The sequence below is a fragment of the Apis florea genome, unplaced genomic scaffold (assembly GCF_048593485.1).
Source record: "Apis florea isolate Af1SG1 unplaced genomic scaffold, ASM4859348v1 contig_3587_pilon, whole genome shotgun sequence".
NCBI lineage: Eukaryota > Metazoa > Arthropoda > Insecta > Hymenoptera > Apidae > Apis > Apis florea.
The window spans coordinates 361,701-385,828 of NW_028256789.1; the positions used below are offsets into that span (position 1 = coordinate 361,701).

General features: G+C 35.4%; 2 protein-coding genes across 3 annotated transcripts in view; both read left to right on the forward strand.

Annotated features, from left to right (window-relative positions):
• The first annotated feature begins 60 nt into the window (after positions 1-60).
• On the forward strand, positions 61-22,883 carry LOC105735707 (uncharacterized). Of its 2 annotated transcripts, XR_015294200.1 has the most exons (4): positions 61-1,208; positions 1,394-1,480; positions 1,570-1,715; positions 22,778-22,883. XR_015294200.1 is itself a non-coding variant. In XM_012487640.3 (3 exons), exons 1-3 carry the CDS (start codon positions 192-194, stop codon positions 1,639-1,641), a joined length of 1,176 nt encoding a protein of 391 aa, XP_012343094.2. In that variant the 5' UTR covers positions 61-191; the 3' UTR covers positions 1,642-1,869. The 2 variants fall into 2 exon arrangements, 1 of the variants encoding a protein (XP_012343094.2); XM_012487640.3 differs by lacking the exon at positions 22,778-22,883 and having other exon boundaries at positions 1,570-1,869.
• Positions 16,293-24,128, forward strand: part of LOC100867610 (uncharacterized) — a 14,495-nt gene continuing 6,659 nt past the window's right edge. The window contains exons 1-4 of the mRNA XM_031917123.2: positions 16,293-16,394; positions 22,778-22,883; positions 23,019-23,244; positions 23,449-23,940. Of these exons, the coding sequence (XP_031772983.1) occupies positions 16,308-16,394; positions 22,778-22,883; positions 23,019-23,244; positions 23,449-23,940 (911 nt within the window). The 5' untranslated portion in view covers positions 16,293-16,307. The remainder of the gene's footprint in view (positions 16,395-22,777; positions 22,884-23,018; positions 23,245-23,448; positions 23,941-24,128) is intronic.

Consider the following 24,128-nt stretch of genomic DNA (forward strand, 5'->3'; position numbering starts at 1 on the left):
TTATCATTTTTCATTATTGAATTACATTTTTTCTTACTTTCTTGGTCGAATATCATTATCCTAAGTGCTTCGCCTTAAAAACGATAGTTGTCCGTAGAGGAATACTATTCAGTTCATTTATATAAATAGATAACTTTTACACGTAACATTTTCGAAATCCAATTCACGATTCAATAATATTTGGATAAATAATGTGGTTCGAAAAATTGAAAAAATATAAAATATGGAAAATGTTTAACGCGACAGATTTTAATTCATTGATGTTTCCTTGTTTCTTCATGTGTAGAATAATTGGATATTTTCCTTACAAATGGAAACGTCCAGTATATTTATTTTCAAAAACTCGTTTCGTTATTAGTATATTTATACTGTTATTTTCCATTTTTTTATGGTTCAACTTGTTTTACCAACTCAATTTTACTAATATATTACAAAAAAACACAGTAGAAGTAATTCATGAAAACATGTACGCTCTTTTGATTGGAATTGGTATTATAACGATGCATGTTTTATCCGGTACACGATTGCGCATGATTCAAAACTTATTAAAGATTTCTTCCATATTATCTGAAAATGATTTCAACAATTTAGCGAAATGGATTCACAAAAAGGACATTCTTGGTTTCTTATACATCCTTATTCATGTACCACATTGTTTCAAGAACAGCATCTATATAACTGTGCGAAATTTTGCGCATGTGTATATATTATTGATGAATTTTTCATTAGATATGCTTTATATAAACTGTGTCTGGGTATTAAAAATTTGTTTTAAAAAATTGAATAAATGTATTCATGAATTGAAAAAATTTCAATTCAACAATGACCTACGAGTAGAGACAATTGTGCAGAATGGACAGAAAAATTCTTTGTTGTTACTAAGATTAAAGCATTTAGAGGAAAAACATTTAGAGATCAGCGATGTCGTTCAATTGGTGAACAATACATTTATGATACATATTATAATTCTGGTTATCACGACGTTTACTACAATCACTTTCAATCTGTATTTCTTCCTTCTTGGCATACATTCGCCTCAAAACTTTAAGTTCTGGTATACACCGTATATTAGTCCAGCGTTTTATTTTTTCATTAAATTTGCGATGATAATTTGGATCTGCGAGTCAACAACGAATGAAGCGAAGAAGATTAAATGGACCCTTTATGATGCTTTCAGCGATACGACTGATCCATTAGTGAGACGCGAGGTAAGAATTTAATACCAGCGATATCGTGGATCTATTATTAAGATCAATTATTATCGATATTGGTAAAGATCTAAGACTATTTCTTAGAAAAATTTTAAGAAACAATATTTATTTTTCTTAAATAATGCTTTTATTATTAAATTGTATTAATTATAATTATATAATTATATAATATATAATTACAGATACACCTTTTTTCTTTGCAAATAATGCACAGGAATAATAAATTCACAGCAAAAACATTCGACATGAACAGTGTGCTGTTTGGGCAGGTAAAAAATAAACATCAGTCATAAAAGATTAATTTATTAAACGCAATATCAAAATCATATGTATTTTGTATCGTATTATATTTTTATAGGTTACGAAGGGAATTCTAATATACATTTTGATTTTGTTTCAATTTTTATTGAACTATCGTCTGTGTTCTTAATCGAAAGAACAAGACAAGATTCAAAAGATGTTATTCTGGGTGATACGTGTGCTCTCTACTCTCTCGATTCTTTGGCAATTTTCTGAGATACAAAATACTATTATCTGTAATAATTTTTAAGTGCACTGAATTATTTATAAGCAATAACATGCATATATATAAATAAATTTATCAATATACGAATTAGAAATATTTTTCTGAATAAACTGGTTGAGAATTTTTTTTTAAGTATTTTATAAATTTTTCATATTTATCGAAAATTATAATTAAAACCTAATCTTTTTATTCGTTATACCCTTTTAAATTCATTATTATAAATATAATAGAAGACACATTCGAGATTTGATTTGAACTCAGACTCTCAAAAATGGAAATACAGTGGATATTAAAGTATCAACGATATGAGCATATTTAACGATACGCTCTCAATCTAAATTTATTTTTGACGTTTGCTTCCGGCAATGGATCATTTTTACGAATGTAAATTTCACTCATTCATTCGTCCAGTTTTGAACAAATTATCTGTTATCATTGACACGCAAGAAAATGATCGGTGCAGTTGCACTCGTGATAAAGAATTACAATTCATGGAAATTAGAATTATTTTTCTTTCGTTTCTTTCAATAATTGCATATTTCATTTCGTTGTTTTTCATTTTGCAACCGCGCGTGCAAATATCTTGTTTTCGTGGTCGAGGTTCATGGCGCGGATGATTTCAATTTTAATCATAACGAGAACAAGGAACGCGGTGATTTCTCGAAGGAGAAATCAGAAATGTTATTCTTATTTGTTACATGGGGTGGAGTCGAGTCAATCTATTCTTCTCAAGGTTAATGTCGAGATCGAAGATAATACATAGTAGGAGATATTTTCTGTTAAATACTATCACGTATCGGCGACATTAATACCGCGAAATATATTTGCGATGATAATTCAATGTTGTTATTCTACGTTAAGAATTCTCGCGTCGAGTTAAACCCAAGCGTACCTCTTCTTATAAAATGCATAACAAAATATTGGATCTGTCAAGAAATAAAGTTTTCATATTTTCTTTACCTAGATATTATCATTAAATTCACGATATAACAGAAAGTTTCGTAAAAAATACGAATACTTAAAAATCTACTTTTTTCTTATTAAATTTATATTATAAACGCTTTGTATATCGCAAGATTTTGATGTCGAAGGTCTGATTATAAAATCAGATCATTTGAATAAATTTCAGTACTTATTTCGTGGTGCAAAAATTGAAAAAAATATATTAAAAGAATATCGAACGATCTTTGAAAAAAAAAAAAAAATGAAAATGAAAAGTGATTCAAAAAAATTTATATTTTCAAAGTCATTTAATTTACGTCTTTATCATTAGAAGTAAAGGGAATACAAAAGTATTCGAGACTTATTGTTTCCTTAATAATGAACGAGATATATCTATGTATACCGGTATAACGCGGATTCATTCTGTTTATTTTCCAATCGTAGCTCCACCCTTTCACCCGGATCGAACAACATAAGTTGCACAAACAACACGTGATGACTCTTCAAATTTACCATTCCATTCTTTACCACTCGTTATGAAAACAATCGATGTAACGCGAAAAACGCGTCTTTTCTCGATTCATCATCATCAACTTTCATAAATCACGGCTAAAGATAAACGCATTAACTTAGCCAAACACTTTCACCCATCAACAATAACTACGCAAAAAAGTTTGCCAATATTCCCAAGTAAACTGTCAACGCAATTCCTCCGATATATCAATATCAAACTTGTTTCCGGAAACCACGTGTCGTCACCGCTCAGCGAAACATCTCGAAAACGAGGAGACACGGGGTAAACGTGCCACGACCCTTAAATGAATTGAACCCCTGATTAACCCGATCGGCCTTTTAAACGATCAAGCTTCGTTCTTTTGTCTAATTCTGGCGGTAAACAAGCGGCCGATTTGTCGTGTAGGCGATCACGCGACTGCGCGAGTCATCGCGCGCTCTGAGGCGCCGTCATTTATGACCGACACGCAGTTGTTCAGTATTGCGCCAACAGTCGCGCTGTGAACGTGCGTGTGGGATGTTGTTCCTCCTGTCGATGCGCCGAGCGATGCTTTTTATCAGTTAATCGAACACGACGACGAGCAAATCGACGTTGTTCGATTAAACTCTTGTCACACGTGTCAAGAAATGTCTGCGTTGCAATATCCAAGTTATACCATAAACTCGGGACTAAATTTGGAAAAGGGGGAAATTTAAGGGGAATCGATAAATTTTCCATCCCCCGTTCTTACCGTTCTTCGAATTCGAATCGAATGCAAAGACACGGTCGTAGACGAGTGTGTAGTTTTATGTAATGTGTGACCTAGAGAAAGCACTACTGACCGGTTCTGGAGCGATTAGATAAGGAGGGAATACAGAAAAGCTGGAATTCTACGGTGGTGTACGAAATACGGTGAAACGGCCAATGGGAAATCTGACGTTTCATTCATACGTATATACAGGCCTCTATTATGCGATGTACATTTCATTTGCACGAGGTCAATAAAGCGAGAAGTGTATACACATATATACAATATATATGTATATATATATATAACCGTTATATATATATATATGTATATATGTATGTAACGGTTCCAACGCGCGTTAACGCGGTACAATGTGTTTTTAACCGTTTGATGGGTTTCCTCCTTCCGAGATTAAATCGTGGACAAACGATCTTCGTTTCTACGTGATGAAGTAAGTATGATCGCAAGACGATTTAATTCGTTCAAATATAGTTTTAAAGCGGGAAGTGTTGACCACGTTGCGAGTCGTTTATATCGGAAACTATATCTTACAATATAGCGATTTAAGCGAATGAAAGATAATTCTGTATTTATAGAACGACACTTTGGACTCATTGTTCGAGCATGAAAAGTTAACGAGAATTTATGGCTCGCGAATTAGTCTATTAGACCACGATTCTTAATCATCGAACGACACTCTCGTCCCTCTTCGGTTCTCGTGATTTCATCCACGTTCATTTTGGTTGCGCAAAGTATGCGCAAAGCGGTATGCGATTGTGTTATTCCCTCTAACCGTTTAGCCGTAAACAGAACAAGTTCAGCCGGATTGCAAAACAAAGCGTTATCGTAACGCTGAATTCCATCCGTTTCGCAGATGATCGATGAGATTTCGCGTTAACAACAAGTCGATGAACAATGCACCACGTTTGTTTGTTATGTATCGTTCAAGACAAAGATATTTTGAAAGTTAGCATGAACCGTCTGTATCTCCCGCGCGAGCAAATATTTTCGTCCATTATCCATGACGTAGTAGTAGAATCCACGAAGATAGATCGTTTCCAACCTGTTTCCATCTTTTTTTTCGCGGAATACTTTTTATAACTATGTATCTCTAAATCTCGGTTCAAAGCTCATCCTTCTATTATGAAAATACAATTAACTCTCCGGTTCTCAAGAAATCGTTCGTGGAAGAATAAGAAAGGAAAAAAAAAAAAAAGAATAAGAAAAAGAAGAAGAAGAAAAACGTGAGAACATTGGATGGAATAAATAGCAATTAAAGATGGAAAGAAAAGGATCGTTTCACGGTTACGCTTTCACATTGGATTCGGCAGCAGCTCGTTTCGTAATCGTAAAAATAAGCCATATTTTTCGGTTGACGACTTCCTACCGGGACTCGTCGTGTCGCGAATAAAATTCGATTCCCCGCCTGGGAATCGGTCATTACTTTTTCTTGCCTTCTATCAATCTCGCGACCTTGCCACGACTCTCCCCCCTCTCTTCTTTCACGAGGTTTCTCGGCCGGCTCTCCGACTACTTGGGAAACAGCCGACCTTGCCTATGATAATCATTGTCACGGTGCACCGCTACGATCAAGTTGCAATAGTGCATTGAATGATTTGCAAAAAACTTGTTTGCTCGCGAGCCAATTGCACGCTACGCCGTGTGCGTCGTTTTGTTTGCAATTATCATAAAGAAATCTTGGGACTTGTCGTTGATATCGAGTCTTGTCGCTCTAATGGTCGCCACGCTTCTTCTTTCTTTTCTTTTCTTTTTTTTTTTTTCAATTAAACATCGGTTATCATCGAGGCTCTCGTTCCTTTATTCGCGATATTCTTCGTTATTGGCCGATTATTAATTGTTTCATTGATCCGCTCGATATCGTAAAGACTGGTTAGATAAGATTCTTATTCTAACGATACTTATTAACTCGATAGTTACGTAAGTTCCTTCCCAATATTTACAAAACAACTCACGAATATATATATAAAAGTCACGAATGCTTTTTACATCTGTACCGGTCGGTGTTCTCCAGTTTGTTTTGACCAGGTTATTACATCTCTTCGCGAAGATTCGTACGATAAGCAGTTTCCCGACGATCTTTCCTCCGAAAAATTTTCGTCTTGATTCGTCTTTGGTCGGAATTTTGTTGGAAAATAATCTTGATGCTAGTTTTGCCAGGCGTAATATCAGCGTGTTTTCAAGTCGCTAAGGCCGAAGAATGTTGCAATACAGGGGATTTATTGATTACGATATCAATGTATTCTCGGAATTCTGATGAATCATTTTTCGAAAGAAAACGATTTATAGCTGGAACTGAGTTTCTGTCCGCAATGATTGCGATCTTTCCTATTTCTCGTGAAAAATAGATTTTTATCTCAATTTATAAGGAAAAGAAAAATTTTCCGTTTAAAATTAGTTTCCCAATTTACATCGATCGACGAGCTCCGGCGAATTATCCTATATTTCCTGACCATTATATTTTCTCATTGAATAACAAACGCAATTGGATCGTCATGCAGCTTTTCAAGTCCAAGAAGTCAGGGTCTCCGTCACACCATTGCATCGCTAAGATAAAATCGAATCTGGGTCGCAAGACTGTGCGGTGCCTCTATCGGAAACGACAAATAGCAAAAGTCTTGTTCGTTCTAGCGGACCTGTTATATCCTGCATACCGAAATTTCGTTTGAATAAAAAACTGATTGCTTAATCTGATTCTATACTATTGGAAACTATTATTACATCTTCGATGCGTGACATTAATTAACTTTTAATCGAGAAAGAATTAATTAAAGGTATCGTGTAAAAAATTGTGAATTATCTTGCAATAATCATTTGCTGATATTCCTTTCGTATTTGCATGAAAAATCTTCGCGATAGAAGACATTTCGTAAAAATAATTTCAATTAAAAATAATGGCAGATCTTCTTTGGAAAATCTTACATTATTACGAATACAGATACACTTAATAAATAGGATTAGAATCAGTTTACTTGTATCAAAAAAAAAAAAAAAAAAAAAAAAAAACAATATCTACAGATCGAAATTCATATTATTAAATCTTTCTTATGACATGTTAAGAGGATCGACACGTAAACAGGTTCTTATTATTCCAATCGAGTAAAGAAATAAGTTAGTAAAACTGGTAAACAGAATGGACTCGGATAGTTATTATGACCGGATACAAGTTTATCACAATGTTCCATCGGTCGTATGGCCAGTTACGTCACAACTGGATTTTCCAAACAGCTTCTCCAAACAGTTTATAGCGCGTTGCATTTACATATAAATCCCTTGATCCAGATGAAACTTTGTCATCTCGTTCGCGATCCCTTTCCATCACGTGTCATCCTCGCGTTGATCCTTCGCGTTTCGAATCTCGCGCCTCGAGCTCGCGTATCGCGACGCAATCGAAGCTCTATATCGAAAGCGACCGGTCGTACGTTCCTTGATCTCACCCAGCGCACAAGGTTCGTTGCTATTCTCGTGAACAACTCGAGATGACGACTCGCTCGGCCGAGTTACCCACCGTGTCCTCCTTCTGTGGCGTTCTCACTGTGACTCACCAGTCGATGACGGTGACGCTAACTATGACGGAGCTATTTTTCGACAACGGATCTTCTCCCTCTTAGGAAGAGGGAGAAAGAAGCGGCCGGATATGAATCGAGACGCGCTTGCGAGAATTTACTCGTAGGCGCCAAGGCAATGCACGTCTAAATTCGATGTGCATACATCTTCTCTGAAATTGCAGAATTACGCGATGAATTAACCTCGCGTGCGAGAGGATATTCTCGATATTCTTTCGTGCGTCGTATTATAAGAATATTTATCGGCCCGAATTGCGAGAAGTCGGTGAAAAATAGACGCGTTCTTTTGTGAACCGATTGCGTAATCGGCCAATTTATTCCGCGCTTTCACCGCTCTGAAAACATTTTCGAAGTCATTCAAGTATCGAGGCTACGAGTCGTTGAGTAAAACTTCGTTGATTCTCCGTAACGGTTGAGCAACGATAATAGGAAAATTTATGAAGTGGCTGTTATGCCTTGTCGTTGGCTTGCGTTCACCATAGATAAATAGAACATCGTCTATCTAGTATTTATCCGGATTGGCAAATAGGGTTCGTTAAATTATGCGTGTCGTTTTTTCCTGAACGGGGAGTTTCCGGGGAAGCCAGTTTCTAGAATCGAAGTATATCTAAGTGAAAAGTGTCGATCGGGAAGTGTAGACAATTCGATAAAGAGCGATAAAGGAAACGAATAGTATTTCGCTTTCGATGGAAAGTGGCTGACGAAACTAGTGGAAATGGATGCGTCACGATCAGACGCTGTACTCCTACTATCTGTGGGCGAACGACCCCTCCTTTCAACTCTCATCTATTTTTACAGCTTACCTTTACTACGAAATTTAGAAGACGGGGTTTAAAATTGCCAAACGAAGGAGATATTTAAACTTTTCTCTTTCGACAATTTCAATTGTAATTTGCATAGTTTGTACGAAAGTCATTTGTTATATATATATATAGCATTCGTAAGATAGTTGCCAAGATACGTTAAAAGTGATGAAATATTCCATCAAATTTTTATTCTCTATAAATTTATTTTTTCAAGCGTTTGTTTTGAGATGAACTGACGTTATTCGATTTATTATCGATAAAGATTATTTTAATTTAATAAGGTATATATTGCGATCGATTCAAATTTAATCGATACATATATATATATAGTATACCCTTTAAATACACAAAGATATTCGAAAGACATATGTATAGCCTGTTATAGTTAAAAGATTAATCAATTCGAGATTAATGACCCCTAACAACCGTCCAACGCTACCAACAACTAATGACGCAGCACATTCGTATTAAAAAAGAATACCGCTGATACAATGAAAATCCAAAAGTTTGAAAACTCGATCGTTATCTAAATTATATAAAATAATTATAAACCAATCTTATACAATTGGATTCAAGGATTTTGCAATCTAACGATAATTGGTCGCATTCGTGCACGTTCATGAAACGAACGTTTCTGATCAATCGTTCCTCCGATTAGATTAGAACACGAATCTTGCAGTCACCGCTTTGCATCACGTTAACGATTAATAAACGATTTCTTTTAACCCCTAAACTCGGAGAAAAGCAACGTGACCAACGATGACGTAGCGGAGATCAGCTGCTGCCCACGTCGTATTTCGTTTAGTCGACGAAAGCGCAAGCTGCGTCTCGATGGTGCAACCAACTGCCCGAGTTACAGGTCATAGATCCGTTTTATTATATATACGTACATATACATACGTATGTATATACGTATACGTATAAACACGCAGTTTTCGCGTTGAACAGCGTGTAGTATGCGAGAGAGACTCGCGTGTCAGGGACACAGTGCTCACGTTTTCTCTGGCTGATTACGACGGCGAAGAAACGTACTTTTTATAGGTTCGTTACTATAGTTGGCGCGGGCTATGGTTAGAATCGTTCATTAATGTGACGGCGGCCAGGCGCGAAACGATGATCGTTAAATTGGTACCGACAACCGCAATTATATTGTTCCGTTTGACGCCGCAGTTTTGCGGCTGATTACCAGACAATCTTGTAAAACCAACACCATTCTTCGCTTCGGGACCGAATGAGGAGGATTACGACGTAAATCGTCGCCGATTCTGATATAGCTTGCGAGTGGAGGTAACAAGAGACAGATCTTTTTTTATTTTTTTGTTTTCCTTCTTTTCGACGATAAAAACAATTTTATATTAGCTATTAGTATACAATTCGCGCATCTTTAGTAAGTTTTGTTTAGAGAAAAGTAACCTCTTGATCCTTTTCGAACGATGATTTATCAAGGTTGCTCGTGATAACAATTATCAAGATCGAGGTTTGCAGATGTAAGAGGTGTTCCCCCTTGGAGAACATATTTCATCAACTGTTCGCTGATATCATACGATTTCTCTTCTTCCTCTTAGCAACCAAGAAATTTCTTTAGGAGAGTGCCTGGATTCTCGATCCCGAGAAGTGGCCTTCATCGAAATTAAATACCAAGGACATAGACCTACTTACATCGGCGAGAACCTTAAATATTAAACGAAACAAATTGACCATTTGATTCCATTGATATTATATCTTGTGCAACTATCTTTCAAAAGGATATTACAATTTAGAAATCTCGACTCTTTCTAACGAAAAAAAAAAAAAAAAAAAAAAAGAAGAAGAAAGAAAACCTCAAATTTTTCGACCGAATAATTCGACCACGGTGCGCAAATATTCCTTTTCATGTCGGACGAGTTACGAATCATCCGCGTCCTTCGTCGCGATTTCGACGCAAATAATGCTCGTCTGCACGTGCGTTGCCGTTGCAGGGCGTCGTCGTGGTGCGCTATTCATTTATTTATCTCGTACCTCCGCATCGGTGCCACGCGCCGAGATTTCCGCGTCGCGTGCCAAATATTTTCGTGGATTGCGTCACACGCAAGAGAATGCATATACAGGCCATAAACGAGCACGTTAGGCCCGAGCAACGGACGTTTACCTTTACGTTGGTTGTCGTTCGTCGATCGAAAGTGTTCCGCCTTTCCTCGCACGCGTGCCGATATACAGAGCGCGCGAGCCGAGACGCCATTGCAGACGTTTGCACAAAGCGGGTCGATGACTTCCACCCACCTGCCCATCGGCTACACTGTACAGTCCGTGCCTGGCCTTGGCACCTCGCGATCGGTCAGCTCGCCTGGCACGCGTGTCCACGTGGTTACCAATCCTGAAACATGCTCGTGCTTCTCTTTATTGGCTTTGCGGCACTTTGACCGCGTTCGAGAGGAATTCGAGTAGATGGGATGGCGGGTATATTAGGTTTGAACGGACGGTTCGAACGTTTGCTCGGGGAATTTTTCTTTTTTTTGAGTTGCAGAGTTTTTCTTTTTCTTTTTTTTTTTTTTCTTTCTTTTTCTTTCTCTTTCTCTTCTTTGATACGGATGTCACACGGAGTTTTGATCGTTGAATCGTTTCAATACCCGAGCCGCTATTTCTGTCATTTCGGTGTGAAATTATTTTCAGCCGTTGCTTTGGCGAAGCAAATTCTTATTATTATTATAACTTGTAAACAAGACTCGCATACAACTGTAAAAGAAAGCACTTCAGAATTCGCGTTTGAAACTTCCTGTACCCCTCTCATCTTCTTTCGAGAGATTTAACAATTTAACTTTCACTAAATCGTTGAAAGAGAATCTCTGCGAGGAAGCAACGGTATGATTGACCGGTTTCGAGCCACGATTCTCAAACGCTTTCGACGAATTTTTACTTGGGAAAGAGGCCTCGAAGGAGAAATTCACAATGGAGTCTTCTTCCATCATCCGCATACCAACCTCGTCATTAGCATAAACGTAAAAGAATAGACGCGGTCCGAAGCGTGCCGCGATTTCGCACCAATGCTTCTAATTATACGTTTACGCGGTTGAAATTAGGGGCGAGCCGAATTCAAGGATACTTTTCGTAAACGGACTGGAAATATCTCTACAACTGCGCATCATCGATATCGAGTAATCGTGCGATTCTCTCTCCTTTCAACGCTCGAAAATCCACGGTTTCCACGATGGTTCGGAGATGGTCGCTTTCGCGCGAGAATGAATTGCGCCTTGTTCGCGTGCAACGATCCAACAACCATCGATCGTTTTTCTCCGTTTCCCGGTAACTGTGCAGAAAATCAAACGTTGCACATTAGATGGATACGTACGATACGTTGGATTGGATACCACGTGATAGCCAGTATGAATATAAAACTTGTTTACGAGCTCGTCGATGCAATTCCGTGGAACAAGTTGTTGTTGTACCAAAGAACCTTGATTTCATTGCCGTAGACGAGCGTGTAATGCGTGCACGCCAATGCTTTGCTCTTGGCATTCCGTGTTCGAGGGTCGTGATCGTGCTCGACAAACACGAGGAGGACTAATTAACAGGAATTTATATGAAAAAAAAATGCTCGTTTGCCGTCCTCTCTCTCTCTCTCTCTCTCTCTCTCTCCCGAGTCTCTTTCGATTCTCTTCGTTTGAAACGAAGGCGGGAAATTTCTTCGAAGCGCAAACCTCACGTGAATCGCGAATGATTTTCGTAGATTTCAGCTAATTCTTGTTTAACTTCGGATCAAGCAATTCCCGGAAAATCATCTATTCGTGGAACGATGATGAAGTTGTGACCTTTTTCTACTCATTCTTTGAGACTCGATAATCGCAATTTATTATTCTCAACTCCTGATACTTTCCCTTTTTGTCGATATCTTGGCAAAAAAAAAAAGTCTTCTATTCTGAGTGGAATGCTTTAAGGCAATCGTTAATCGTTGTTTTAATTGCTCGTGTTTTCTTTTCCTCTTTTAAATGTTTCTTCATCGTTGACACGTACATCTTGCATGTTCCACGATATAAGTCTCAATGGAAACTAATCTGTCCTCGCTTGACTCGAAGCCAACTTAGCTTATCTATAAACTCAAATACAATACGGTTGACTATTTCACGAATGTTTACTATTTCATAAATTCTTTCCTTCTTTTAACCGAGTACAGGTTATAACTTTCGAATCGAAAGTTTTCTCAATTTAAAAAAAAAAAAATATAACGATTGGTAAAAAGGAAAAAAAAAAAAAAAAAAAGGAAGAAACGTTTGATAAAACTGCTCCGTCGGCTCGCAGGTTAAAATAAATTTCAGAGGCTGTAGACTAAATATCGATCGTGACAAGATCCACGCCAATACGATTTAATCCTTCTCGAACGATGATATTCTGAATTTTCAACGTTAAAACGTTGTTTATTACGATCTGGCATTCCGTAACGTCTGCCTACGTCATAAGTAGCCATTGACATAAGTAGCCACTATCTGGTGCGTCAGTGAGAAAGAACGAAAGGGTTAATCATAATGTCACAACGACACGTTACCAGAATATAAAACGATTTGGAGGAAGCGAGATAGAGGCAGTGATAACCCGAGTGAAAAATATCGATTCCATCTTCTCAACTTTGTTTTGGTTTTATCTGGTGGCGTGGGTGGCTCGAATCAATAAATCGAAACGCAACGTGCGTTCCCCCGCGAACAGTTATCTGTGGATACAGGAGGTGTGTGCACATTTCATTTCAGACTGTCTGAAAATACTTGGAACAAAGAGACATGTGTGGAACAACATCGTGGATATTGATCGTTTAATATTACTGATAATTTGGAAATTTGGAATTCTATTCGTTTCTTTCGCGCGAAATCGTAGAACATCGATGTTGCATCGGGATTCAGGAATTCAGATTATAGGCTTTTTATAGGTGTTACAAGTTTGGTTGGAAAAAGATATAGTTAGATACGTAGAAACTTTATTTACTCGAGAATTGAAGGAGCAATTTTATGATCCAAGTAACATTGGACATTTTATGCCAACTAGTTCAGAGTCAAATAAATTAAATGTATTTTTATATTTTCGTAACCAGTGAGGTTTATATATTTTTATCAAAGTATAACTAATACTAATAGTAGAACTAATGTACTTTATACAGGGTGATTTTTCAAATTTCAGCTTATATTTATGTTATGTAACATTTTTTTCTCTTATTTTTATTCCTATAAAATATCCTTGCATTCAGGACATTGATAAAATTGAAAAAGAAAAAAAAAAAATGAAACGAAATAGAATAATCTAATTCGACACAGCATCTCCAAAAGTTAAAATTAACTTTAACGAAAAAAAAAAAAAAAGAATTGCAGACGCATTCTTCGAATTCTTAAAATCACAACAACACATCGCATCTTTAAATATGTATTTTCTTACAATCCACAAAAAACTATCTGAATATTTATGCGCAAGCAGTAGATTTCTTTTTATACATATTTTTTGTGGAACAAATTCTGAATCGAACATCTAAACAATCACGGGGAATTCTGCGTCGTTTGTAAAAAAAAAAAAAAAGAAACCAATTTATCGCAAAAACTATAGGTTTCTGTTAAAATGTGTTAATACGTATTTTAAACATCGTACGATTTCGATTGGGGGAGCAGAAACTTGTTTATCGCGTAAAAACAGTTCGGAAACGATTACGTCGATCCTCGATGTAAGAAGATGTTCATTACTATTCGGGAGACGAGCGACAAGATGTATCTGAGACAAAATACTGACTGGTTTTCACGACCACCGGCCAAGATTTTCGAAACGACCCCGTTACTTGCGCGATTTCACGGTTTTCTCGCGGGCAAGGTTAACCGGTCACTGAGCTTATGAGCGAATTCCTTGAATAAAAATTCAAAAGATTGTAATTTTTCTTTCTTTTCTTTTCTCTTCTTTCGAAGAATTCAATCTTTCCAAGTTTTCAAAGATAGGATATCGTGAAATCAGAATGATAAATCGATGTAAGATACAATTTCTTTTTCCAAAGAATAAAATGAGATTTTTGGTTCTTCTGTACAAAGTTCTTGAAAATTTCTTGAAAAACTTTAGAGATTTACGCGTAATAGTATTTGAAAATAATCAGATATTGTAAATATTAGATATTATACTGATATTATATTCTTTAAATTTAAAAAAAAAAAAAATTCCTTTAAATTTTACTTGCCGGATATTATATGTAAAATAAGTACAATTTTTTCGATTAATGATTCTTTTTCCTTTTTCAATAAATGATATTTAACTATGATGTCGTAAGAATGTTGATTGCAAACAAGTTTTTGCTTATTAAACAAAAAAAAAAAAATAATATCTATGAGATGAAATATCGATAATTACAATAACTGTCACTAAGAAAACGATTCTTATTTCTTTCGAAAAGTTTCTTTTTCAATCAAATCTGATACTCGATCGATTCTAGCCTAAATCAATGACTTTTTCCATTAAGTTTTCAACGATTTTTTTAAAAATTCTGATTGCATTTTTCATACTACAACATATACATACAATATATTGAATGCGCGATATTTTTCAACTTTTTTTATAAATGCCAAATAACGAGTCATTATCATATATTTACATAAAAATCAGTATTAGAATCGATTGTAAAATTTTGAAATGTAACTACATTAAAGTGAACAAACGTTAAAGAAAGTGTCTGAATTTAAGTGTCTATAAAATTAATTTCAATATTAAAACGAATCGTACTTTGGGATTTTGCAATTTATAAGTTGACTTAACTATCTTCGATCATTTGTCAATTACGGAAATTTTATCACAATGTTAATAATTTTACTTGTTTATTTCATAATTCGTCAACCTGTCATTACACTTGTTATTTTCCTTATTTTTTTTTTTATGCCACTCTCTTAAATTGCTTGAATTTTACGTAAGCAAGATGTGTTAATGAAATATTTGCATATTTTGTAATCGCTCGATTCTTGTAAATTTCAATATCGTCAATATCCATAACATTTCCACGATTGACGTTAAACTTTGTGCACTTTCATTTTCTTGGTACTACTCCTTCTATGATTATTATTATCCAAACGCGGGCTCCACCTTCCACTAGCAGACCTCTGTCATTATCATCGAATGCAAATAAAAAACTGCCCGTTTGCTCGGCTCTGTGACGTCTCTCGAATCGATTTATCGCTCACAACCTTGGCTATTCGATATCGCGTTCTCGCGCAGAGGATAGATAATAGAAATAGGGGAATATTGACAATGTCTCGTCCCGTTGAAAATTGTAAAAGTAAATTTACGCATGCGTCTTCAAATTCTAGAATCGATCCTCGATCGATCCTCGAAACGATGAACGTAAATCGGATGAGATCGGATGGAGCAAAAATCTGTATAGATAGAATCGCGAAAAAGAAGAAAAAAAAAAGGGAAAAAAAAGATAAATTTGAGAAAAATTTCAGATCTCGATATGAAAAATAAATTGGAAAAGGAAATTGTTGTCATAATTTGTTGTTTATTGTACGAAAAATATGATCGGAAACTAATCTTCTTTACTAACAAGCAAAGTAGAACGTAACATCATATTGTACGATCGTCTATATGTCTTGACTCAATTCTCTAATATTATTAATAGATAAATTATTGCCAAGATGGTCTCAATGATTGTCTCTTCCTGTATCTCAATTTCTCTGTATCAAGTGCGTGTGATCGATCATTGATCAAACACGTGCCCATCATCTTTTTCCATTGAGAAATCGCCGCCACTATTTTCAGGCCGCCTTCGTTCACTATTTATCGTTATCGATTAGCATGCACACACATACACGTATATATATTATATACTTCAGTCGCCCAGACAAACAAGTGTCATCATGACGTCAATCTTGTCACAACGACAACGGCGTAGCTGCGTACTAGTTTTATCAAGATGATTAAATATCTATATCTATGTATATGATATACAAATAAGCTCACGCGCGAGAGTATATGCATTTTGGAGTAATTATATTACGCCATGTATTTTAACAGCGTGCATGAGTGTGCTGTTATCTAGTCGAACCATTGTTACTCGATCGTGGCGAACTGCATCCGGTTCGTTGACTTCCTCTCGTTCATTGATCGTAAGTAGTAGATAAAGAACGCTTGTCTCCTTCGATCCAATCGATCATCCCACGATTTTAGATGTCGATCGCGTTAATAATTGTTAGCAAAAAAAAAAAAAAAAAATGTATTTGACAGTGAGAAACTAATACAATTAGTAGTTTATAATAGATGTATTAATACATTGTGAAAATTGCATTTCTAAAATATTGTGTTTTTCAATAACGAGAATATTATGTTAATTTTTAATTGTTCTATGTGTTAATTTTATTATCACAAGCTACTTGTTATATTGCTTAATATATTATATTATATGTTTTTAATGATATATTAAATAGCAAGAAATTATATTTTTATATTGTTGTACGGTCTTATTAATTTATAACTTAATACGATATATGCGATTAATTTTAGATTTTGTTTTATTAATTTTTTTAATTAGATTTTATCCTATTAATTTTTTATTAATTATTGTAACCTAAGTAATATCATTTCTCTTCCAATGCCTTTTTCTCTTTCTCTCTGTTTTATTTGTTACGTTTGTATCTGTATTTGAGTTTTACGAGTTTTTCTCGAGACGTTTAATGAATTTATCTATGAATCAGATTTTCCATTCAGAATATCTCTATTATTACTACGTAATAACAGTTTACTTTTTCATTGCCAGCGAAATTCAATCTCATCCTTTCTTTAATTCGCATTAAGGAAAAACTATTATCTCCATTCGTTGATGCAAAGCATCAAATTAAGAAAGCAAACGCGCGTGGCATTAAATGAAAAATTGGCTTAACTTTTCGACAAGTGGAACATTCAAAATATTGAACGTGAAAATCTTATAAATTTACAATAAAAAAAAAACGTCAAATTTACAATATTTAATAGATCCTTGAAAAAAGGAACACGATCCCATTGAAAATACTTGATTAATTAGACGACTAATTTCATTTAAATGCAACCCTTAAGCGTGATGTAACCTTGCACACTTGGATGACTCGTAATTGGATTAGCGATTGAATCGAAACGCGCTCATTCCCATGGAAGAGATTGCCATTATCGTGTCATTGTGTCCATGTCGATATCAGTGAACGTCAACAACGACTCTTTTAACATTGTCCGCGATAGAAACGGTAGCGAACCGTGTTAGACGAGGATCGGCACGAAAATAATTTCGTCATCGTGTACTAATCGATTTGTTTATCACTTGTAACAAACATACAAGCGAGGCGTTGCATTTCCGTTAGGAAAAACAATTGATAAGAAGGTTGTCTCGTATTAACTTACCTCCTATTAGCCTCTCGCCTCCCTTATCACGCCTCGTTCTACTGATTTCGCACGGTATTTGAAGAATGACGTCGAACGATTAGCCTCGATGCTTTCGAAACTGCTGTTTTTCATCCAACAACTCGCAATTGATAGGTTTGATAAAATGATCGTTTCAGAGAAAACAATGCCACGATTAAATATATATAAGTGTGCAAGTGTGAACGTATTATTCTTGCAATAACAAAATTTTGTTTCTTGGTAATTATACGATAGAATTAGTAATCGTAATTTTTTAAGTTTTTCGTTCGAATCTTTCTGAATAGAGTTTTTCTTCGTTCGAATAATTTATTTTGTTAAAAAAGTTGTTTAAGAACTGTCTATCAAAGTATTCCTGAATTAATTGGATCTGGAAAGATTAAATAATGCGAGGTGTTTGCATAAAAAAAGAGGCAATGAATCGTATCATTATTTTGCTTTCTTTACCAGTTTTCTTTAGTAAATGTATAATTGGTCAATTTGAATAGTTCGATCAATAAGTCAAATTATTATTTATTGATATTATTACATTTAATCTTGTCTATTTAAAATCTCATTTAAAAAGCTAAATAGAAATAATGTGTCTAACTAAATATGTATCTTACGTCAATGCTACAGGGATTCTATTTAATTTTCAAGCTGCAAAATATACGTAAAAAATTGCCAATAAATATAGCATTCTTGAGAAATTTCAACGAGAATCGTACGAAAAAGATTCTACCATATATATTCCAAAAATTAATATTAGACATTAATTTACGTTATATTTCACTTTAACATACAAATTGCCAATATTTCATTAATACGATCGTATTTACGACTTATTATTATACAAAAGAAAATACTATAAAAAAAAAAAACTGGTTCTATATCATTAAATGGAATAACAACATGATTCATTTGAATCACACCCAAGATTTAAATTAAATTGTTGATTTCAAAGAATTCTTTGTAATTTATCGAGAAACATGTATTTCGCAATTTGTCTATCTGTCCACCTGGCAAGAAAATTTTTAAAATAATAGAATAATATTTCGATACGTACATTAGTCACGAGTTGATTCATTGGCGCTTTTTTTTTTCTTTTTTTTTTCTAAAGTAGTAACGTTTTTCCACGTTATCAACGATGTAGTAAGGTTGCCACAAGTGCTCTAGTCTAGTCGTTTCGACGTCGTCAGAATCTATAGAAAGCCGATGACACGTATTCCTTCGCTCATTCCGTTTCCGTGAATTTTCGTAATGAATTTTAAAAATGATTTATTGCAGAAAATTTGTCGAGTCGATCTTCTTGATAACATCGCGAGTAATAAGGATATGACGTTTCTGAGAACAAGCATTTTATGCGTAAAAGTCGCTGATGACGCGAGCATATCGAAAGTTCCGCTATTTTCTTACAATTCTTTCCGAATTGGAAAATCCATGCTCGTCGGAAACGAAGAATTTTTTTTTTTTAACATTTCCTTTTCTCTCTCTCTCTCTCTTTCGTTTTTGTCTCTTTTACATTTTTTATGAGTAGATAGGAGGAACACGTGGAGAAACGAATGAATGTTCCCGCCTCTTTTCTTTGTTCGTCTTCTCTTTCGCTTGTTCAATTAACTCGGCATATCGCACAGTTGTATACTAATCTTAATGAACGCGTTTATCTATTCGTTTGCATATGTGCGTACATTATTCGATAAGTACCGTATCAATGTATTTTCACATTTTTCTCGAGACCTGTTTTTGCTCTAGAAATAAATGAAATTCAACTTAAATATTCGAGAATCAACTTTGTTCCTCCGCGATATCGTAGCCGTGTTACGAATTTTTCGAAATGTTTACGAATGTTTCGTTTGATAAAATTTGATGACACATTTTGAAAAAAAAAAACTCCTAATTTCAGAACACAAATATACAAATAAAATATTATCTGTGACAATGCATTTAAAAAAAGTATTAAATTTTAAAAGGGGAAGAGAAAATCGTGACATTTAAAAAAAAAAAAAATAATACATTTCACGAAATTTATTTACGTGTTAAAAGTTTGAAAAAAATAAAAAAAAAATAAATAAATATCTGAAATTACGTTACTTCGTATTTTTATCGCGCAATATTATCACTCTATTATTTTTCTTTTAATTCGCTATCTATTCTCTCACTCGACTATTAAACTTCTCGGCCAATCGGACTTTTTTTTTTTTTTTTTTTTTTTTTTATTTCTTTACGATTCGTCTTAATTCGAAACATCCAAAGTAAATATGTTTACGTTTAATGATGTTACATCGTTCAAGATAAGCAATATACTTCATATCGAGTGACTACTCGATCCAAAACTTCTTTTTCATATTATAGATGAGAGAGAGAGAGAGAGAGAGAGAGAGAGAGAGAGAGAGAGAGAGAGAGAGAGAGAGAGAGAGAGAGAGAGAGAAAAGACGAAGAATCGGTATCTCACGATGAAAAAGTTAATCGAATTATTTCTACCGGTCTTCCATAATATTTTATTCATTGACGATAAAAACTGGGCCATAGGTCAGGCTTGGTTTAATTTTTTATCCAGTAAATTGCAAACGAGTATCGCCACGTGCGTGCATCATCCTGCGTCATGCATCATCGCCTACCACGAAATGCCGTCGATACATTGATATTTTCCTCCTTCATTTCTTCATAGATGTCTGACGTAACGTCGATGAAAATATCTGCGCTAGTTCCGATAAATTGCGGTATCGTTGTCAAGTACGCGTTGTCAGCCTGATTATCGAAGGTGTTCAAGGTGTACTCGACTAGGATGGTGTCATTCGATCGACTTGGAATGATTAATCGGTTGCCTACCCTGAATCATAATTTCCAATGAATTTCGAATTTCAATGAACCGCGTTATTTCTATTTTCAATGGAAACAACGTGGAAATATAAAAGATTCGATGACGCAAGATAGAGTGGGATAGAGTTGGACATTTTGAATCATAATCATTGAGAGTTTAGACGAGATTTTTATTATTTTCAATTTCGAAATTTGCGAAAGTACAAAAATAGTTATGGTTCGTTTTGTTTATTGCGCAATGAATATTTAGTTTTGTTGCGAGCCATAAATTTTCATAGAATTTAGGCTAGAAAAAGTAGACTATTCTCATTTTAATAAGTGCAAATTATTGGCAATATAAATTATACGTAGAGTTTCTCGTTTATCTTATATACCGAATCTTTGGACGTGTTTGGATATAAATAATAATTTTCAAAAAAGATTTGTACGAACAAGAGCGCTTTTCGCAGCAAATTATCAAATAACGATTATTATAAGGAAGTCGTTCGATAGATGATAATCAATAAATGCACGCAGTTAGAACTAGGATAGGTAAGACAGAAATATCTCGAGTAGTTGAGCATGATTTATTGTCACAGATGTATATAATTAGTATTTGTGTACGTGACACAAATGTCTCGATGATTTCTTTGAAGAATTCGAAATGTCATCGCCTAATAGTAAAACAGAATTACAAATTATTCATCAAATTGCCAATAACATCATTCCGATTGATTTATTGACTTCGAGACTCGTAAGAACCGACTTATTGACTTCTACGACGTTTTACGAGCGCAAAAATTCTCCTCGTATAATCACATCGTATATGTAATTTAATCTCGAATAATTTTTATTCATTAATTCGAAGAATATTCTCGATTTTCGATCATTCGTAATTTCAACGATCGAATTTCGATCGAATATTTTCTTTTCTCGCGTATTAAAACGCAATATTTAATCATTTTTTATTAAGAATATCTTAAGTGTTCGGATGAACACGCATCCAATTATTCGTAACACGTAAATGATTCGATTATCTAAACGATATCGCAATTTGATGACGCACAAAGTGGAAGAAACTAGCGTCATCTTTGTTTTCGAGTTTGACCGTGCAAAGACAGGTGAATATCTAAAACAGTTGGTAATTGTAAGTAATCGTTCAGTTGCGAGTGACCTCAACATTCGACCAAATATCCTGACGTGTTTTCTCAACTTGGAAATCGATCATTGGCATCAATGAACAAGGTCCAAAAACATCGATATTATATCAACTCGTTCCAAGAAAAATTACGTTCTTGAAATTACGTTTCAAAGAATTTGTTTTTAACCATGTTTTATATATATATATATACATACATATGTTCTTCGAACAAACTTAGTCAGAGTTTCACGTGGTTTCTCACGTGGAAGAATGCAATCGACCTAATTCTCGTGGTGGAGGATTCGATTAAGGAGAAGAAGAAAACGGCGCAGTTCATTCGCCCACGGGTTGAAAAGTCAAAGCGCCCGCGCTGCCCGTGGCTAAGAATAGCAGCGTGGTGATTATTGCTTCTCTTGTCACCTTCGTCCAAGCCGACGACGTGTGCTCGTGCTTTACTTCGTCGTTGTAAACAAACGACACACCTACGACAAGAGGCAGAGAAAGAAAGAGATCGTGCCGTTCGTCGATGCCGATTTCTCTCCTCGATCTCTCCTATTTTGATTGGTGCCCCACCTGTCCAAACTTACCTGAGACAACCCGTCTCTCTCTCTCTCTCTCTCTCTCTCTCTCTCTCTGTTTCACGTGAGAAAGAAGCGCGTTCCTAAGTTCGTTTAAATTTACTGTTGGTCGTTTAAAGTCGAATCACTCTCTATGTCGTGGCTATTTATACACGGGCTGGTGCATTGTTAGCTGGACTGTAACCTAAGTCTTACTTCGTGAATCTTAATATATCCTATAGAGAACGTCCATTGAAATGCGGAACGTGCTAGTATTCTTCGCTGGCTATTTTTTTTTCTCTTTCTTCACTGGCTACCGTCTTTGATGTTTTAGATGGATTCGTTGACAGAGTCTCTGAAATGCGACTGAAATCGCTAATAATAATTTAGAATCGATAGTTTAGATTGATCTTATACCTGTAATGTTTTAGGAATTTTAACACGTTTGGGAAGATGTCGAATAAAATTCGTTCAAATATTCGAACACGATATTCGAACGAAACCTGGATTAAAATCTTCTTTATATTTCTAATAATATCGTTTCGTCCATTTGCGATAATTTTTCAACATCCCTTATAGAATAATTTATAAAATTGTAAATAACAACGGAATATTCGTTTTCTTACAGGAGGAGAAAATCAAGATGTTGAGGTTTGGATCTATACTGGGCGTGTTGGTCTTTCTGACCATCGCGAAAATCGTGATCTCAAATCGATGTCTGACCATGCTCGAAGGTAAATTACTGCTCCAACGCAACGTCTACGATCTTATACCAACTTTTTCTCCTTGCTTAATTATCTTGTTAATTATCTAATTTGTAATCGTTCAAAAAAAAAAAAAAATTAATCGAAGAATTAATGCTTTGACAGAGGTGAATCCAAAGAGGGTAATCCACTTGGACGGGCAACCATTGAACATAAATTTCGAGGTGTCTCGTAGAGTGACTCAGAGGCTGGCTACTATAATCATGAAAATATTCTTGACAGAGGTGCTCGGTTATTCGAAAGTGTCTATCTATGAAGTGGAGGATGAGTTCAGGGCGGAGGAAACTTTCAGCAGATTGTCCGACGACTTAATGTTTGGTAGTAAGGAAAAGTAAGACGCAAACTATATTTTTATCTCGATTATTCTCGATATAACTCTCCATCGAGTTCTTGTGAATTTTAAAATTTATTTATAACTAAGCTTCGTAAAAGAGAGCTCGATTAAATTTTTAAAATATTTTTTACTCTTTCATTAGATTGTTTTATAACAGAAGAAGGTGTATTTATTTACATATCGAAATAATCTTTCGAACAGACTCCCAATGGTGAACATGGAGGTCTGGATCCCGCCACAGCTAGACACGATGCCACTGCTAAATTCGCATGACGTGAAAGAATGCGGATCCATCGCTCCTCCCGGCCATTTCGGTTGGTTCGTTCCGATTGCGTTATCCAGGCGTAGCGACAGTTGGATAATCTTCACGGAACTCGAAAAAGCTTCCCGCTTCGAAATGGACGAATCCACGTTGGAGAGCATTCGGAATTTTACCATAGACCCGAAGACCAAGACCTATTACTGCCAGGAATCGTATTGCCAACAGGGAATGTACATTCCGGAATGGTGCCAAGGGAAACCGTGCGCTTTATTGTTGACCAGTTACATCGATGTTACCAATTTTGTCAAGGATCACATAGATCAAATGAAACTGTACGTGAAAGTGATCTGGTTCGGGTCGAATTTGAAACACGTGATCAAACTCGCCGAGAAGCTGCTGTTCGATCGAAATTCGTCTACTTCGACCGACAGGTATTGCACGTTTCTTCATTCTTATAAACTGTTATAACTCGCTTCGATTTCAATATTTTTACGCGTTTACGATATACGATATTTACATTATCGAAGTAGTTCATTTGAGAAACGATTCTTGTCAAGAAACGATTTTCGCCTTTTTCCAGAGAAGCAAAAACATTTAAACATTTTTGTCCATCGATTAT

Coding starts and splice junctions, on each gene's coding strand:
- LOC105735707 (XM_012487640.3), top strand. CDS start 192: ATGTGGTTCGAAAAATTGAAAAAATATAAAATATGGAAAATGTTTAAC. Junction 1,209..1,393: donor ATCCATTAGTGAGACGCGAG/GTAAGAATTTAA, acceptor ATATAATTACAG/ATACACCTTTTTTCTTTGCA. Junction 1,481..1,569: donor ACAGTGTGCTGTTTGGGCAG/GTAAAAAATAAA, acceptor ATATTTTTATAG/GTTACGAAGGGAATTCTAAT.